Source organism: Cricetulus griseus, chromosome 3, assembly GCF_003668045.3.
Source record: "Cricetulus griseus strain 17A/GY chromosome 3, alternate assembly CriGri-PICRH-1.0, whole genome shotgun sequence".
Classification (NCBI taxonomy): domain Eukaryota; kingdom Metazoa; phylum Chordata; class Mammalia; order Rodentia; family Cricetidae; genus Cricetulus; species Cricetulus griseus.
The window spans coordinates 263,120,735-263,141,265 of NC_048596.1; the positions used below are offsets into that span (position 1 = coordinate 263,120,735).

General features: G+C 37.0%; 1 protein-coding gene and 1 non-coding gene across 2 annotated transcripts in view; both read right to left on the minus strand.

The window, feature by feature from the left end:
• Positions 1–20,531, minus strand: part of Ranbp9 (RAN binding protein 9) — a 79,442-nt gene that overhangs the window by 23,695 nt on the left and 35,216 nt on the right. Inside the window, 5 exon segments of the mRNA XM_027410445.1 lie at positions 502–614; positions 2,489–2,673; positions 8,790–8,812; positions 13,128–13,295; positions 14,368–14,420. Of these exon segments, the coding sequence (XP_027266246.1) occupies positions 502–614; positions 2,489–2,673; positions 8,790–8,812; positions 13,128–13,295; positions 14,368–14,420 (542 nt within the window).
• LOC113834391 lies at positions 3,203–3,309 on the minus strand. The gene has a single exon (XR_003484361.1). It is a non-coding gene; the product is annotated as a U6 spliceosomal RNA (small nuclear RNA).

Sequence of the window (20,531 nt, forward strand, 5' to 3'; positions counted from 1 at the left end):
TTCCTATTTCTTAAAGCTTAAGAAGGTTGACCCACCCCACCTTCCACCCAACAGGGGCTGACACCAAACCCAGAGCATCGGGCCCTACCAATGACCGCAATCCCAACCCACAGGAAATCAGTCTTTTAATGGAAACATGAGAAAGGCATTTCTTTTTAAAGTTCTACAAAATTATTTCTGTATGTAAAACTCTAGCGTAAAATTTTAAAATTTTTTTTCAAAACTGTCAATGAATGTGGCAGGAGGATGAGGCTAGGCTCAAGGTTAGCCTGAACAACATGAGACCCTGTCTCAAACAAAAGAGCTCCCCATTCCTAGAAGAAAACAAAAACACTCACAAAAACAACTCAAAAAGTCAATGAAAATAAATCTGGAGGCATTCACTTTAGAACAATATATTCAGGAAATTTTTAATAAAAAAATACAAATTTTCTAGAAGTTCAAGCAAACCAAACTTATCATTTAAAAACAAGTATTTGTCATGTACCAAGGTGTTCTTACTTTGTCTATTCTTAATGGATGCTAATTCTTCTAGAACAGTCTGGTCTGTAGATCTGGCAAAGGCCTCTGCTGTGGCACAGTACCCATGGTGGACTAAATAAGAGGAAACCATTCTTAAGAGAAAAAGAAGAAAATACATTGCTTAGTCAACAGAATACATGTGTTAGATGACAAGCTTTGTTAACAAGTCTAACCTGCTATTACAAAATCAATCTATTTCCTTGAATCCAGGCTCTACAACTTTCAACTTTAAAAAAAGTTATGAATAGTCCAAAAAGATAATTTAAAATAAGACCAAAAGCATTAAATCACGTTTTTAAAAATAACTCTTAGATCCCTATGAACCCCTGGCTCCGGATTCATTCCTATTATTCAGTCCTACTAATCATAATTTCTACCTCACCTTAATTACAGATATCCCAATAACATGTTAGCTAGGTGTAAAACACCCAATTTTGAGATAAATGATTAATAGTTGGTGCTCTGAAGTTCCAACTACTTTCTGTGCTCATCATCAGTCCAGTGAGATGAGATCTCAAAGTGTGAAGAGAGACGCTGATGTTAGCCCAGAGAGAGAAGTACCCTTCTGAAACCCATGAAGAACCAACTAACTAAACAATGAGGAATCATTCTTGCAACCAATTTGGTTTTGGACAGGAAATTAATTATGCAAAGTTTATAGATAGTGATACATTTCTAAGACAACAATCTTATGTTTTAAAAAAGCCCTAAGAGTTAAAATAGTTAACCAAACAATATTAAACAAAAATCTGCTACCTCCAACCACTATCTTCTCTTAACAATACCCAAAAAGGTTTTCTTAGAATTTTAAACTCCCTCTTGACTTTTGGACAGACGTATAGTCTTAAAAAGTTGACTGTCATAGTAATTCAATTTTCCTGCCATTCCTTAGGAAATTCTTCCTAGTAACAGATTTAACACTTACTTTCTTCTCTGTTGCTGGCCATGCTCCATTATTATTAATGAATTCAATGCATTTATGCTGCACTTGGGCTAACTCCACAGTCAACTGCTCCTTGGTCTTCATCCCCTTTATCTTATCCTAAGTGTCTAATGGTAACTTATATAAGAAATAGCATTAAAAGTAGTTACTAAGTTACATTATTTAATGAGTGTGATGCACACCCACACAATGGACACATGTGGAGGGCAGAGGACAACTTGTAGGAGTTAGTTCTCTCTTTCAGTATGTGGGTCCCAGTAATAGCACTTGGGTGGAAAGGAGTGGTGGCAAGCCATCCTTCTGCCATCTGTTGCCCAAGTTATTAAATTTAAATTTAATTTTTGAAGCCTTTTAGATAGAGGCCTACAGTGAGATTCTTGGATAGGAACAATTATAGTCTCCCTGAATTTAAATTAAATGCTAAATACAAAGAAAGGAAGGGGCTCACTCCAATAACCAGAACCACCCTACTAACACTCTCACAGAGAGAGCAACTCACACAACTTGCCCTGGGAAACGATGTACGCAGTCTGTCTATACTCCCATACATCTCCACATTGAGAATAAGCACCAAACAGCCATTCTTTTTCCTCCATGTATATCTGAACCAGTGCTGAGGAAGGCTCTCAAGGTCATGTCCCTAAATCACAGAACCCCAAACATAAAATCTAGGTCATGCTTCTAGACTTATCTTTTGTCAACATTTTTAGAAATTTGACTGTATAATCTACAGAATTCACTCAGTCATATTACTAAGGTTAACAAAGGAATTAACTACCTTTGTGATCAAATGTCACTATTTCCTCCATTCAGTTATGTCAGAAAAACAATTCTGTATGTGCTTAACACTATTTTATTTCAACTGGCAAACTACTTTTTTAGAGATTAAAATATAATCAGTAGTACCCACAAATGATTAGCATTTAAACTAGACTTCTAGACACACATCTTTGAATAAAGAATAGTTTGCCTTAGAAACACTCAATGTTTAAATTCTGTGTATTCAAAATTCCTTGCACTTACTTTTGTATCATGGTCTGCCATTCTCCTTCTCGATCCCCAATGGGAAACCGGTCTATCTGAGCCTGTATTTTGGTTCTCCATTCTCGCATGTAGTCTTCTATATCAAATACAAAAGGATGTTGCCCAAAATTGGCATCAACCACTTCTCCTGGTGTCTGAAGCCCCACAGTAGGATACAAATTTGGCTGTAAGACAACACATTTCTTTAAATATCTATTGATTGTACACTAAAGACTTCATTATCTTTGCAATACAAGAATAGAACCATAAATTTATTTCATGAATACTTTGAAATCTCAATCAAAATATTAGTGGAAGACAACTAAAACAACACATTATGTGTTGAATAAAAACTTATTTTCTAGATTCTAATCATCAAACAACTAAGATACACACATGAATGATTCTGAGACCCTGTTGAATAGTTCATGTGGCACTGTATTTCTAATACATAAAAAATTGAATCCGTACTCTTAAAAACGTGGTTATTATAGTTACAAAGCCTTAAAATTCACTCAGGCTTATCCCAGCCTTTATATATGCTACATGTCTACAAAATGTACATTACAGCTAGTTCACAGAAAATGCCATTTTACAATTTACTACAATCATTAACAGCACACTTGGAAGCCCTGCCTTTATAAAGACAGTGGTAAAAACTTGCTTTAAGCAAGACATAGTGTTACCATGGAGATTTTTTATTTCCCTTTTTAAAAAAGTATGGAATGCTTTGTGAATTTGCATGTCATCCTTCCACAGGGGCCATTCTAATCTTCTCTCTATCATTCCAATTTTAGGGTATTCTTAATGCAAATGCAAAAACTTCAAATGTATAATTTCAAAGGAAGAAGAGACAAATATGAATACTCAAACTGAAATGTATTGAAATATACTCTAAGATTTTAAACTGGAAAAAAAATCAAACGTAAAAAGAAGTAGCGTCTTTTGCTGTCATTAATCCACTGTTGCATCCAAAAAGAGATCACATACTGAGTGTTTATTAAATGCCAGGCCCACTCATCAGACTCACCTGTGAGATGCCTGTTGCCATTTCACAGATGTGCAAGTTAAACAACTTGCTCAGGGCTGTTCTACTACCAACAAAGACAGAACACAGGCTAACAACACTAGATCAGGTTCTATCTTTAGTCCTGGGACTCCAAATCCTCCCACACCTTTAGTACTTGGATTTGTACCTTGTTTCTTTGTTTTCAATTATAGTTGTCACAACTATTTTCACAACAAAACAAGGTAAAAATTAAAAGGGGATAACATGAGTGCAGAAAGGGATTTCCAGCAGACTGTATATTTAAAAATAACTGTTCAACAAGTAACACAAGTCAGAAACAAAATAGTACATCAAAATAAATATGAAGTCTTATTAGATTATTAAGACAAACAGTAAGACAAAGTATTGATTCTTTTGGTGGAGAGATATAGTTATGTATGTTATACTTTATTAAGACAAGAGTCTCAGGGTGGCCTTGAACTCATGACACTTTTCCTGCCTCAGACTTCCAAGTGCTAGGACATATTAAAAATACTCAGAAGAAATTAAATTTAAACCCTAAGCAGGTCAGACACTCAATACAGTCTTCTCATTTTACTTGAAAAGTTAAGACCCAAAACCTAAGAACCAATTCAATAGCACAGCTTGCTAATGGCAATACATAAAAGAAGGAAAAAAAATCTTGTCTCTTTACTTTTTTTTTTTTTTTTTGGTTTTTCGAGACAGGGTTTCTCTGTGTAGCTTTGGAGCCTATCCTGGCACTCGCTCTGGAGACCAGGCTGGCCTCAAACTCACAGGGATTCGCCTGCCTCTGCCTCCCCAGTGCTGGGATTAAAGGCGTGCGCCACCAACGCCCAGCTTGTCTCTTTACTTCTAACATGGCAAATTTTTCACTAAAACCATCACAGAATTATTAGATAATTTTAAAACAAAAACATGTTAAAGACAATGAAGACATTAATGGAGGGCAAGACAATTCTGTAATTTCAGGACAAAAACTACAAGCTTAAGGAAGCTGTGGTTTACCATGCAGTCACATGCATTTAGAACATAGATGGGCACAAAATTCCTTCTTCAAAAAACTGTCATCCTTGCCTATTGAGACATAATTTTATGTCTTTTTCAGAAGAGAGAAGCAATTTCTATTAATACACATATTCAAATTCACATTTAACTGAAGTTTTGTCATATATTAAATATTTCTTTGAAAAAAAAAAAAAGCCAATAGACTTCAAGTCAGCCTGTAGCCCTGGAAAGTGTCATTGTTTTAAATGAGAACTGGACTAGAGTGATGGCTTAGCACTTAAAAGCATTTGTTGCCCTTGCAGAGGACCTAGGTCTGGTTCCCAGAAGCAACATGGACGTCTACAACTGCCTGTAACTCCAGATCCAGAGGATCATATATACCCTTACAGGCTGTGGGGACTAAGCATACATGTGGTATGGAGATAGACATGCAGGTAAACATTAAACACATAAAATTAAAAATAAATTTTAAATGAGAACAGTTAATGAATGACAACAAAAGGAGTATTACTTGATTCCAAACTGAATTAGTTTGTTTAAAGTTAAAGACATTTCTTAAACAAATGTGAATTGAGGAAGAAAAACTATTTTTAAAAATGTAAGGTTTAAGAGTAACACTCAGGCCGGACGTTGGTGGCGCACACCTTTAATCCCAGCACTCGGGAGGCAATGGCAGGCGGATCTTTGTGAGTTCAAGGCCAGCCTGGTCTCCAGAGCAAGTGCCAGGATAGGCTCCAAAGCTACACAGAGAAACCCTGTCTTGAGAAAACCAAAAAGAAAGAGAGAGAGAGAGAGAGAGAGAGAGAGAGAGAGAGAGAGAGAGAGAGAGAGAGAGAGAGAAACACTCAGAAGGCTGGGAAAGGATCACCATAGATCCCAGTCCAGCTGGGGCTACAGAGTGAGACACTGTCTCAAACAAACAGAAGATTTAAGGTTGTCAGAGCTATGTGAACATACACTATGATCAATGAATCAAACAATACAGTCAAGGAAAATTAAGGCTTTCTGCAAATATACATCCTCAGGATTCACTACTCCAACTAACACAAAGGAAACTATAGGTAAGGAACATTTAAGTATTTTCTGTAATCCCTTTAAGGGAAAGACTAGTTTTTGTTTGTTTGTTTTGTTTTTTGTTTTCTGTAGTAGAAAAGTGAAGTGCAGCATGCAGACCTCTAGAGACACGACAAAGAAAACCTGTAAGAGCTACCACCATAGCTGTCTTGCTCAGTAACTAATAAAGTTGTCACTGTTTCACTCTAAATGGGAGGACTACACACAACACCAAGGTGGGAAAGAAAAACACTAGAAACAGACAAAAAACATGTATGCCTTTGTTAAATGATCACTAATGCATTGCCCAACATAGAGCCAAAGAGAACCACTAAGCTCTTCCCACCCAATGATGGGGTTTAACATGCTTATTAAACCCCAGCAACAAAACCCTCTAAATAGTTCCAAGTGAATCTTCGGAGTCTTTTTATGACAGACCCTGCAATAGTTAAGGATGCCATCATCTTACCTACTAGAATTTACCTTCAAGTTCTGGGAAATAGCACAATGGGTAAGAGAGCTTGCTGTGAAATCAAGAGAAACTGAGTTCAAGTCCCCAGCACCCATGTAAAAGCTGCCCATAGCTGTGTGTGCCTGTAACCACAGTGCTGGGGGAAGAGATAGCTGGACTGCAGAAGCTCGATGGCTGGGAAACAGGGAGAGCAATAGAGGAAGACTCCTGACCTTCTCCTCCTTTGGCCTCATGGCGAGCATGTGTGTGCCACTCTACCACGCATGCACACCCTCCCACACAAAATAGTCTGCACCTGCCTACTTGGCCACCTTGCTTGTCACCAGCATAAATGCTCTATTCAAAAGCAAATTCCCTCCACTTACACACTCGCTTACTGAAGAACATGGTACTATAGTAGTTTTCCTCTCTGCATCACCTCACCTTTTTTTTTTTTTTTTTTTTGAGTACGCACGGGAAGGGGGGGGGTGTTGTTTCCTAGACAGGGTTCCTCTGTGTTAACAGTCCTGGCTATCCTGGAACTCACTTTGTTGAGCAGGGTGGCCTTGAATTCACAGAGATCCGTCTGCCTCTATCTCCCAAGTGTTGGGATAAAAGGCATGTGCCACCACAACCACCAGGCTTATCAACTTGTTTTCAGTGACTCATTTAATAGCAAAACAATATTCTGCTAAATTTCACTGTTTTCTGCTAAATTTCACTTACTGTTTTTCTTTCCTACTCAACCTTTTTCACCACCAGTTACTGCCCTATTCTCTAATCCTTACTGTAACCAAGACTATCCAAAGTCACCAGTAGTCTCTTACTTTACTCTTCCTATTCCTCTTTTAAATTCATTCCTACCAGACTTTCTCTACTCTGCTAAAACTTCCTTGTCATTGTCACTAGGGACCTCTACTCTACTACAGGCCAGTTCTGGGTTCCTACATGACAGGGTACATTATAGCATTGATGCAGTTGATTTCTGTGATTGTTTGAATGACACTGCCCCTCCTGGGCTTGGGCATCTGAATGCTTGGTCCCCAGCTGGTGATACTGTTTGCAGAAGTTTTGGAAGTATGTTATTGGGGTGAGCTTTCATAGTTCATAATCTCTCTTCACTTCCAAGTTCTCTCTGCCTCATGTCTGTGGTTGAGGATGCGATCTCTCTGCCTCCTGCTCCTGTTGTCGTCATGCCTGATGCCAGGACTCTTTCTTAGCCCTCTGGAACCTAAGTCAAAACAAATTCTTCCACAAGTGACCTTTGGTGGTGATGTTTCACGGTCTTAGCAGCAGGAAAATAGTAATACAACTCCTTCTCTTTGATTCCTATCTTCGCTAGGCTTTCAGTGTTAATTCACTGTCTTCCTTACCTTACTGATTGCTTCTCAATTTCTCTTTGATAGTTCCTTATTTCTCCAAAACTTACCATGACCTAGAAATCCATCTGCTTCTCTTCTGGGCCAATACATACTTACATGTTGTTCATAACCAGTTTTAAGACTTTGACACCAAATGGCCCCCAAGTTTACCACAGATAATTCTCTTTAATTCCAGCTTGCAACTCCAACTGTATACTTGACCGTATTTGACTCTTACACCAAACTAAATTACTCACCCTGCCCCCAAAATGTTCTAACAAATCCAGATGTGGTGTCTACTAGGGAGGGCATGGCAGAAGAACTGCTTGACAACTGCACAGATGAAGCAACATGGAGACCGCCTGTCCTAAAACAATGAGCAAACAAAGAAAACTGCTCTGCTTATCACTAAGCAGTCCTGTCTCCACCACTCATCCACTCAGTTCCTCAGGCCTATCATCTTAAAGTCAAGTCCTCTTTCTTTTTTAAAGATTATTTATTTATGTGCATGTGTGTGAATACCAGATTAGAGGTCAGAAGAAGGTGTCAGATCCCGTGGAGCTAGAGTTATAGGTTACCAGAGTTACCAGCAGCTTAACATGGGTGCTGGGAACTGAACTTTGCTTCTCTGGAAGAACAGTATGTGTTCATGATTGATGAGCCACATTGTTAATCCCAAATCCTGTCTTGGACTCTGCCTGACCACTTTCCTCCCCACTGTCTGAAATACTCTTGCCCTACATATCCACTGGCTTACTCGGTTAAAACTCACCACTCAAGCTCCATTCTGAGCAACAGTCAGCTTCTACAACTGTCTAGCCTTTAGCATGTCCTATTTCTCTCCAAAGTACAAAAACTCCCTTAAAATGTCACAATTCACTATTTTTCATGTGCTTACTCTAATTTCCTTACCTTAGTCACTGATCTCAAAACCCAACTCCAGAAATCCTTACTGGCTGCCAAATGATGCCAAAAGCACAGGACCTGACACAGCAGGTCTCCAATATACCTTAGGTGAATGAACAGTTACAGTTGTACAACCCTTTGCTATCATGCTCAAACATAACCAAAACATTTTTAAATGAATGCACAGTAACAAAAGTGTATTTTAGGGCTAGGGGAATAGCTCTGTGTAAAGGGGTGTTTATTACAAAGGAGGCCACAGGTGCAATCCACAGACAATCAAAAAGGGTATCCTGAATAATCTTACATTGGACAATAGGATGCTGTGCAATTTGGAGCTTAACTTCTGATGCTCCAGAGTGACTGGAGAAGGGCCATCTATTTGATGCACAGTACATGTACTGAGTATGAGTGAGACTTCTCTACATGTCTACTTCTAGTTTCTTGTACTTATTTTAGTTAAAAATGAAAAATATCTTTCAAAAAATTATGTCTTACCGGTAAGTCGGTGAAAGCAATACCTAAAAAGAAAAAAGAAAGGTATTAATGGCTTTTTTCCAAAAGCAGGTAATAGCAAAAAGATGAGTATCTAACTAAAACAAAGGGAGAGAATAGCAAAGGAAGAAAAAGTGAAAGAAAAGCCTAATTTTCTCAATAACACTAATTTCTACCTGGTTGAATGCTGTCCTACTATTGAAGATCATCAGTCCCATTAATTACACACATACTGTATTTCTGGGATACTGGCATTAACTCCAGAGTTTTAAAATGATCAACCTTCAGAGGCATATGAGTGAGAACACTGGTTAAAACAATGTCAGATTTGATTGTTTCACCCACAAGCTGTATTATCTACCTCAACACTTAATGCTTGTCTAAATTTAGCTTTTACAAAAGTTTAGGTTGGAGCTCAGCATTACAGTGCATGCCTGTAATTCTAGCATTCAGAAAACAGAGAAGAGATGATCAGTTCAAAGTCCTCCTTAGCGACACAGCAAATTCAAACTCAGCTTGTGGTTTCCAAAAAGCAAAAATAAATAAAAAGCACTTTGGGTGAAAGAAACAGACATTTTCTGTTTTTTTAAAAAAAAGTGAACAAAAGCAAATATAGTACTTATTTTTAAAACAAAACACTGTTTCCTGACAGGATATAATACTAACACATGCCTGTTATCCTAGCATTCAGGAAACTGAGGTAGAAGGACCTCAGTATGAGGCCAGTCTGGGCTACATGCTGAAACCCTATCTTAGAAACAGAACAAAACAAAACAAATTCAATCCTTCTTGAAGGATGGAGAGTGCTCCTGGATGCCTCAACAGGAATTTAAACACACATCAGCCACGTGCCAAATATAACTGGAACACTGGTAATGGTATAAGTATACTGGCATGCTTAACTACAAAGAATACTACAAATGAGGCAAGTATTTCTGTAGTATCATCTCACTGTCCTGTGTTAAAAAAAGACTGACTCCTGAGCAAGGGTCAATGCAACTGTCTAATTGCACACTGGAAACAAACAACTAGCTTGGCACCAGCTTCTCTCCTGTTGTGAAAAGCATCTAAAGCATAAGAGCATCTAGTACCCATCCAACCATAAACTATCTGATTCTACTTACTAAAATAACTAAGTGAAAAGACACAGTGAATGCAAGTATCACAGGCTGGACAACTCTAAGCTGAAACTCCAAACTCTAAAACCAGTGATGCTATCTTTTAGTGTCCAATTCTACCTCATCACAAGATTAAGTCATATTCAAAATGCAGGCATACTAAAAGTAGGTCATGAAATTACTTTCAAGCTACGTGTATAAGGCGCATATATGTGTGTATATATTCATATGTGAATATATATATATGAAACCTACACGAATATTTTTTACACTGGGTTCCATACCAAAGACATCTCATTTTATATATTACAGACACACCTACACACAAATATTCTACAGTCCAAAATCTGAAATGTTTCTGGTCCTCAGCATTTCATATAAAAGATACTTAAACTGTGATATATATTTTCAATGTACAAATAATGCTTGTGGTTGGTAAAGCTGTTTTTGACTTTTACCAATAAGAAAACTGTGTTCATCTGTCAAAAGGAAAGCAAAGCTGGAAGGTGTTTTGTTTTTGTAATTCCATACAAAATATTTTGACTATATTTAGTTTCACTTACAGTGGTTGGGAGCTAAATAGAAAAAATTATTCCAAAATCATGAGAAAATTAAACAATACAGAAAATAAGAGAACATTAACAAAACATGACTATTCCATTTTTAACAGTTTTTATAATGTAGCCTTAATATTTTCTCAAAGAAATGTATTTATAATAAATCTGCCCAGATTTACATTGTTTTACCAAAAATTTTTGTCAATAATTACTAAAGTTTCTCCTCTTTATCAAGAATGCTAATGAAAAATCCAAATTAGTTCCAGAGATAACACTTTTGGGCATCTGACAAAAAAGCATTCACAACCTGTGTGGTTCAGGCCACCAAAAGGTGCCCATAAGGAAGCTGGTACAACTATTTAAATGTTCCTTTCAATTTCCTGACTTGTCAAGAAGCTTTCTGAAATTTCATCTTCAGCTAACAGATGATGTTCGATAAGAAAATATATTTAAAATTTCAAGTTACTTAAGATCTATACTTAAACGTCTCTTATTTTTCCAGATAAAAACCTCTCCATTTCTCTTTATACAGTTAGCACATGTACATTTTGAAAACTATGCTTGAGACAGAAACACAAATATGCCAGCATTCTTGCAGAAGTCCCCTCTGCAAATGCCCTTGGGAAGGACAGGGACAGGAGCTGAGCAGTATTTGATCTTCTACACCCTGGAGTCCAGACCTAAGGCAAGAGGACCTTTCCTGTAAACCGCCAACTAGTTAACACTTCCTGCTCTCTGTCAGCACTATTCAACCCTGCCACTACAGCCATAGAGAACTTGTAAATGAATGGGTGTCACCTCCGCAGCCCTGGCACCCAGCCTAGACCCTCCAAACAGAGGTGCCCAGCATCTATAAGTTTTCGGGTATCATCTCAGTTTTCTCTGATGAGCTTACTGTAGCTCTAAATGCTGAGGTGTTACAAAACTTAGAAATGTTCAGTAAGTTGCCTGAGGTCCAGGGCAAAGAAGCCATGAGTCAAAACATTCAAGACTGACTGCAAAGGACTCTGACTGACCATTATTATATTACCTACATGCTCAATATTTATTAGATTTATGCACACCATCAAACATTTCAAATTTATAGAAAATTAGAACGTAATTCCATCATTAGGTACCCTTTTCTTAAGCATCTTACCTTTTAAAATGGCTTTCTTATTCAATGAAAAGGTTTGATTTAAATGTTTGTGAAAATCTAATAGGAAAAAAATCACATCACCTGTGATCTTCCCATCTCCCAAAATAAAATTTCTTCTCTGAAAAGTTTAAAAAATTAGTGTTAAAAAGGCTAATCGTGGTTTTCTAAAAATGTCTTGTTTTGCATTTTTGAGCTGTCAAACCTAAAAGCAGACTTCCCTTAAGTTTAAGGTCTTAATATTTTAAGCAGCCAAAACAAGACTTGTATCAGTTAACTACTTTGCATATAATCTGCATGGGGTCATTAATATGATACATAAGAATATAAGACCTTTTTTGGTAGACCTATAACAACTTTTAAGTCATATTAAAAAAAGGAGTTTCAGAATTTAAAAAATCTAAGTGAAAATATTAAGGTGGACAGAAAAGCAAAGACGTTACACATGGATTGTGCCAGGGCACTACAGAAACCTGCTACAATGCAAACTGAAATTTAGAATTCTCTTCTATGTAATGTAACACAAATGTTTCTGTCATTTAAGAAATTCCATTATAGATAAGCAGACTACTTGCAGTCTAACTTTGAAAATATTATTCATAAGTAAAGCTGTTTATGACCTCTAAGGCTATAGTTTTTTCTTCTCTTCACATGAGGCCATCAGAAATAATTTGCTATGAGCATATTCATTTTCCTGATGGTAAAAATGTAAGGTTTTTAAAAACGTTAATCTTACTACTTTTCATATTTCTTGCAATTTAAATAGAAAATAAGGCTACAGAGATGACTCAGCATTTAAGAACTGCTCCAGATTTTCCAGAAGATCCAAGTCTGGGTCCCCAACACCCACACTGGGCAGCTCATACCATTAGTAACCCCAGCTTTAGTAGCTCCCACACCTCCATCCAGCCTCCTCCAGCACCCACACATACATGGGCATTCATTCACACAAACATGTCCACGTGGACACACAAAAAACTAATAACAGCTACACGCAATGCTAATGAGCATACCCACATTCGGCTAAAGCCTTTAATTTCCTATTATTCTTCCATTAATGTACTTTAGCCCACGTCTTTTGTTTCTGTTATATACTTAATTCTGTCCTATGCCACAGGCTGTCTCAGACACCATCCTTCAGTAATCACCATTAGCAAGTCTAACCTTTAACTATGTCCATCCTGTTCTTTTACTAGAAGTACTGAGCTGTTCACTTTTTTTAACTGTTTGCCCACACCATTCTTAGAACTAATCTTTTCTTTTTTAAATTGTACTAGAAAATTGGATAACAGGGAAAAAATTTTTTCAAGCCAAACTTGGAATTTCTATCACTAGAGCAGTACTTCTATTGTTACTTCTGTATATAAGTTAGCCTTCACAGGAGATGAATTTTTATCACTTAGCATCCACATGGACAGAATAAAAAGGCACCTAGTCATTAAACAGAATCACATAATAAATATAACCATCATGCATTAGTAAAATAATCACAATATTTGGCCATTTTGCATGCAATACAACATCTCAGTACCTAAACTATGTCCATTCTTCGTGTAAAAGCAGGTATTGTTGATAAGATTAACACAACAGCCAATGACATCACCAGTTGTAAAAGTTGGTCCATATGGTTGTCCAGTTCCAGAAGAACAAAACGAATGTCCATCATCCCCATGGTAACCATATGAATGTTTATCCCAACCTAGAGAGACAGGTTCAGTATATTTACAATGAAGACCAAAGCTCCTCAGCAGTCATTTATTTATTAATGTTTAAAATATGCCAGGATAGTACAACAGATAATATAAAAATACAATCTCCAAATGTACATCTACAGTCTCAACAATTCTACTATATAGTGATTTCACCATTAAAATGTTGTCTAAAACATTACACTCACCCCCCAGAACACTAAAAAGAGGTACTGAAGAGAAAGGACTCCTATCAGGAACATGGACATAAACACAGCAGTCACAGCAGGGCATGTTTTTCCATGCATTACTTCTTTAGCTAATATAGCAAAAGAATTTTTGCTTTAATATGAGTAACACACATATACTTTAATGTAAAATAGATTATGATTTTCATTTACCACAAATTTCTCAAGGCTGTGATCCATATGGAAAAGTCATGTAATTTGTGATCTCTTTATATAACTCAACTACACACATTCTTATTTATTATAATTAAGACCTCACTTAAACCCTCTTAACTTTTGGCAAAAGCACACAATGAAAGTACACCAAGTTACCAAAGAATATAATTAGATGGCAGTGGTATTGGCTTGGTATGTTCCTGGCTCAATGTATTTCCTGTAGTTCTGTATAGGTCAGTTTGCATTTCACATAAAAATATTTCTTCTACTGAGTTTTAACATCAGAAGACAGAATCAATTCCTTTTGCTAACCGGTTCTCATATGGTATTCCGTGTCATCCACACACTCCTAAGCCACTTTTGTCATTTGTCTATACTTTCACAAGGTCACACAACTAACATGGGTTAATGGTCGGGATGTGACTGGTGGCAACAGAACCAGTCACATTAAAATGTTTCAAGTGGCTGATACAAGAATGTAAAATTAAAAAGGACAAAACATTTAACAGAAAAACAAGCATAGGTATTATGCTATGTAAGTTCTACAGAAGAAAGTGAAATTTAAATACATTAAAATCTACTCAACTTCCACTTAGCATGCATAATATAAGTGATGAAAATTTTAATCAGAAATGTCAGTCCTAAGGCCTTAACAATACTGTAACACTTGCAAGTGTACCTGGTAGTCTATTCATGTTCACACCTTGAGCAGAAAGACCAATTCCCATGTAGCTGTTGGAGAACAAAGGAAAGGAAATGCAGGTTATTACAGTCAGATATGGACAAATCACTAAACACTCTAAAACATAATCAGAACCAAGCCCAAACTGAAGCTCCTAAGGTAGCATGAAAATGTTATTACAATGTATCCCATAGCAACAAAGAGCACTACTAGCCAGCAATGAAACCTAGATTCCCAGCAAACTACAGTAATCATAAAAATATTAAAAATATTAGTAAAGGCTGGAGAGATGGCTCAGTGGGTGAGATAACAGCCACAACCAAGTCTGATCACCTGAGTTCAATCTTTAGGGTCCACACAGAAGGAAAGAACTGCCTTTCAGAAGTTGTCCTCTGATATTCACATACACAAAGTGCCAATACTACATATTAAGTGCCAATAAGAAGACATCTGTGAGATTTCAAATAACTTTGTGATATACTTTAGGGCTTTGGAAAAACAAGAACAAGAAAAATCTACCATAGGTAGATGGAAAGAAATAAGATCAGGACCAAAATTGATGGATTAGAAACTAATGATAATACACATTATTAATGACACCAAGTTACTTTTTTAAAAGATTAAGACTTGTTAACCCTTGGCCAAACTAACCAAAGGGGCAGGGGGACTAATTCTTAAAATCAGAGATGAAAGGCAAACCTTTACAACATATACCAATGTAGTTCAGAAAATTACAGACAAAGCTTAAAAACATTATATACAGTCCACTAAACTGGAAAATCTAAAAGTAATGGAACAATTTCTTTCTATACATGTATGACCTGCCAAAATTAAACCAAAAGGAGATGAATATTTCAAACTGATCTATAAGTAGTGAAGACGCTAGGACCCACAAAAAGGAACAAGGAGCAACGCCCCACAAACTATTCTGACCACCACACGCCACTCTTATAAATAAATGTCACAATTTCTTAGTTTACAAAACTCTCATAACTAATCAAAGTCCAAGTCCAAATAGTCCAACTGCTAAATTCTACAGGAACTTCAAAAACAAACACCAAATTTTTCCAAATTCTTCCATAAAATAGGAAGGGACAGAACACTACCAAATTATTTTTATAAAACCAGTATTAATTCTGACACCAATATAGACAATACAAAACAACAGGCCAATCTCTCTGATGGACACGTGTGGTGGTTTGAAGAATGGTTCCAATAGGCTTGAATGCTTAGTCACCAGGGAGTGGAACTCTTTGAAAGGCTTAGAAGGATTTGGCTGAAGTTTGTCACTGGGGGTGAACTTAGAGATTTCAAAAACCTATGCCAGGTCCAGTCTCTCTCTGCCTGCCTGCCTGCCTGCTTGTGCATCAGGCTGCCTTAGCTACTTCTCCAGCACCATGTGTGCCACCATACTTCTTGCCATGATGATAATGGACCTATTTCTGAAACTGCAAGCAAATGCTTTCTAAGAGTTGCTTTGGTCAAGGTGTCTTCACAGGACAGAACAGTAACCAAGAAAACACAGATGGGGGCGGGGAACTAACTAAAGTAGAGCTCTCCAAGAGCTTTATTCATTTATGTTTATGTGTATCTGTGTGCAGGTGGATGTTAAAAGACAATGTAGAAACTGGCTCTCTCCTTCTACCATGTGGATCTCTGGTAATGAATTCAGGTATTCAGGCTCTTGTCAGCAAGCACCCTTACTTGACTAGCCATTTCACCAATCTGGGAAACTTTAAAACATTCAAAACTGAAGACATGGGAAGACAGAATGACTTTTCATACTCATGGATTAAAATCATTCTGTAAAATGACTCTCCTAACCAAAATCAATGCAAACCCCATCAAAATTAGAATGTCACTCCTCACAGAAACTGAAAAATCTATCTTAATTTTCATTCAAAAATTCAAAGGATTTAAAGGGGCTGGAGATGGCTCAGCAGTTAAGAGCACCTGGATGATCCAGATTCAATTCCCAGAACCCACATGGCATTTCACAACTGTCTGTAACTCCAATTCTAGGGGACCCTATGCCCTCTTTTAGCCTCCATGGGCACCAGGCAAGCATGTGGTATGGACATAATTATTTTCAACTTGATTGATTCTAGAACTGCTCAGACAATAAAGCATACCTGCAAGGGATTATCAAGATTGGCTTGTGATGGGACAATCCACTCACTGTGGGTGGACTGTTCCATGGGCTGGGGTCCTAGACTGAAGAAAAACAAGAAAGAGAACTGAGTATTCGTTTATCTCTTTCTGTTTCCTAACTGTGGATGCAATTTCACCAGACACGTCAAGCTCCGGATGTCATCACTTCACCAGAAGAGGGCTATAATCTTGAACTGTGAACCAAAACAAACCCTCCATTCCTTAAATTTCCTTTGCCAGATATTTTGTCCTAGCAAAGTGTAAAGAATTAAGACACACATTCAAAGCAATCCTGAGCAAAAAATAATGATGGAAGCTATCACTATACCTAATTTTAAGTTACATTGCAAAGCCTTAGTAAAGCAGCAGCATGGTGCTAACAAAACAACACAAAAACAGACACATACATCAATGCAACAGATACAAATTCATGCACCTACAGCCACCTGCTTTTTGTTTTGTCTGTTTTTACAAAGATGCCAAAAATACCCAAGGCAGAAAAGACAACCTCTTTAACAAGTGGCCTTTAGAAAACTGGATGTCTGCATGAAGAAGAGTGAAACTAAATGCTTATTCTCAACCATGCACAAAAATCAAACCCAACTACATCAAAGACCTTAACATAAGACCCGAGACTGCTGGAGGAAAAAGTAGATAAAACACTTCAAGACACCGGCTTAGGCAAGGACTTTCTGAATAGGACTCGAGTCACTTATGAAATAAAGCCAGCAAAGACAAATGGGACCGCATAAAATAACAAAAAAAAAAAAAAAATGTTTCCATGCAGCAAAGGAAACAGTTAATTGAGCAGTCTACATAATTATTGCCAGCTATAATCCAACAGATTAATAAATGGAATAAAGACTAAAATCACAATAAGACAGGCAACCAATCCAAAAAAAGTGTTATGCAACTGAACAGTTCTCAAAAGAAATACAAAAGAAATACTTTTACAAAATGTTCAAAAGGAAATGTAAATCAAAACACTCTTGTGGGTCTATTTTCAGTCAGAATGGTTGCTGAAGGCAAATAATTGTGTCTTCCTCTTTTATTTTTGAGGCATGGTCTCTCACTGAACTTAAGAGTATGCCATTTTAACCAGAATGGTTGTACAGTGAATTCCCAGAATCCACCTTTACCAGAACCCTAACACAGGAGTGACAGAAAAAAAGCCACTCCCAGGTGGGGATCTCAAGGCAGTCCTTCAAGCCTGTAGAGCACTTCCCCTCGGTGCTAAATCTCAATAGCTTGGGAGACATTTTCTTCAGTGATAGAGCATGCTAACTGCTGCACTGATAACTCATGACAGGTGTGAGCAATATCGTATTATCTCTAGGCAGGAGGTCCTGGGATATATAAGAAAGCTATCTAAACATGAGCTTGCAATACTTACTGAGCCAGCAAGCAGTTTTCCTCCATGGTTCCTGCCCTTACTTCTCTCAGTGATACTGTGGTATGGAAGTGTAAGGCAAATAAACTCTTCTCTCCTTAAATTGCTTTTGGTCAAAGTATTTTATCACACAACAAACTAGAACACATTATCTTGTTTTTGTTTGTTTTTCGAGACAGGGTTTCTCTGTATTGCTTTGGAGCCTGTCCTGGAACTCGCTCTGTAGACCAGGCTGGCTTCGAACTCACAGAGATCGGCCTGCCTCTACCTCTGCTGGGATTAAAGGTGTGCACCACCAATGCCCAGCAGAACACATATCTTAATAGGTAACATCTACTATGTATTATTTCTTTTGTAGAGATTATTTTGTTCTAATTTTATAAATTAGCAGCCTCAAGACCCTTATTTAGATTTTGCCCATTTGCTCAATTTTAGAAAACTGTCATATAGAAGTCCCAAGATGGGGACTGGAGAGATGGCTCAGAGGTTACCAGCATTAGCTGCTCTTCCAGAGGACCAGAGTTCAATTCCCAGCACCCACATGGCAGCTCACAATTGTCTGTAACTCCAATTCTGAGGATTTGACACCTTCACACCAATGCACATTAAAAACAAAACAAAACAAAAGCAAAGCAACAACAAAAAAACAAATCAGCTTCTTTCTGTGCTGATATTGCTCCCGCCAACATGGTGAAGGTTCCTAAGACCCGCCGGATGTTCTGCAAGAAATGTGGCAAGCACTAGCCCCATAAAGTGACACAGTACAAGAATGCAAGGACTCTTTGTATGCCCAGGGAAAGTGGCATTATGAAGGAAACAGTGTGGCTATGATGGCCAGACTAAGCCTATTTTCCAAAAATGGCTAAAACTACAAAGAAAATTGCACTGAGGCTTGAGTGTGTTGAACCCAATTGCAGATCTAAGAGGATGCTGGCTGTAAGAGATGCAAGCATTTTGAACTGGGGGGCAATAAGAAGAGAAAGGGCCAAGTGATCCAGTTCTAAGCTGATCTTGTTGTGAAAACAATAAAATCACAATAAAAGAAAAAAAAAACAAATCAATGCTTAAAAAAAAACCCAAGGTGTTATTTTTTAAGTATAATCTTATTAACAATTTCAAATATTTTGCATGAATTTGACATTTTATCCAAAAAAGAATTCATGCCCCATGGGGGAGGGGGTTCTGAAGTGATACTCCTTTTGGAAACATTTTGTTTTATCTAATAATTCCCCCATAATTTATTTTGAGAAAATATAATCCTAAATGGCTGTTTAAAGAATGAATGAAAAGATTTCAGTACTATATATTAATTTTATGTAAGTTGCATTGGAACACATTCAGTATGTGTATAATGATTTGATGGTATTGACCTTACCCTTTCTGACCTGTTCCACCCTGCTGATCTTCCTCTCCCCAACTAAGCTCTCTGTCCTCTCTTTTTTTAAAAAGATGACCCATGAGTTTAAAGGCTTGCTACAAGACACTCACTCCCACAGACCTAATCACAGGCAGCAATCTGATCTAGTCTATTCTAGATGACTCTAGGCTTTATAAAGCTGACAATAAAGACTTTCAAGGACAATACACAATTTTCAAAAGCTTATAAACACCATCAGAAACTGGGAAGTTTTAAAACAGAAGTAAATACAAAACACTTAAGTGCAAAACTTTAAAAAAAACAGCAAAATGAATCCAATTTAAGTCTAAGTTGACTACAACTGTATCTATCATGACTTAAATGTCTTTTGATAGTGTTCAGCGACCATTCCTTACAAAACATCCAGTAAAGTAATAAAAAGAAATTACTTAAACATAATACTCTTTTTCCCCCCAACTCCAATAAAACCCCCACACAAAACAATAACGGTGAACAACAGTGAAGTCATTTCCATTACAAACAGGAACAATGAGTTGCTTGTAACTGTTAAACATTGTTTTGGAGATCTTAGAACACTTAATATAAAACAAAAAATAACCAGTAAAACATTAAAAGACAGTGTATTCATTTATAATTGGTATGATTATATACATACAAAACCACAGAAATTATTCAAAGCATTTAAAATTAGTCAGGTATTTTAGAAGACTAACTGTGTATCAATGAAATCAATTTTAATTGGTTTCCAGCAATAGCCAGCTGAGAACAAGAGCAGTGTATTAGTCACAAAACTACACAATAGTAATAAAGTTTTCTAGCAAAGTTCAAAAACAATGTAGCAAATCTCTAGGAACAACATGTATCTAGATAACTTGACAACATATAACTTTTTCTAAAACAGTGGTTCTCAACCTTCCTGATGCTGTAACCCTTTTAATACAGTTCCTCATGTTTGGTGACACCCAACAATAAAATTATTTTCACTGCTACTTCATAACTGTAATTTTGCTACTGTTATGACTCATAATGTAAATATCTGTGTTTTCCACACTTAGGTCAAGTGACCCCTGTGGAAAGCGTCATGTACACATAGTACATTTCAATCCAATTTCTTAATCCAGAAGAAAGTGATTTTTAAAGTTTATATATACAAATACAGAATTCCAAGAAAAGACAAAGCTTAGGTAAATAGCAGGCCATTCCTTGCTAATAACTTAAAGTTATTGAAAACTCCAAGAATAT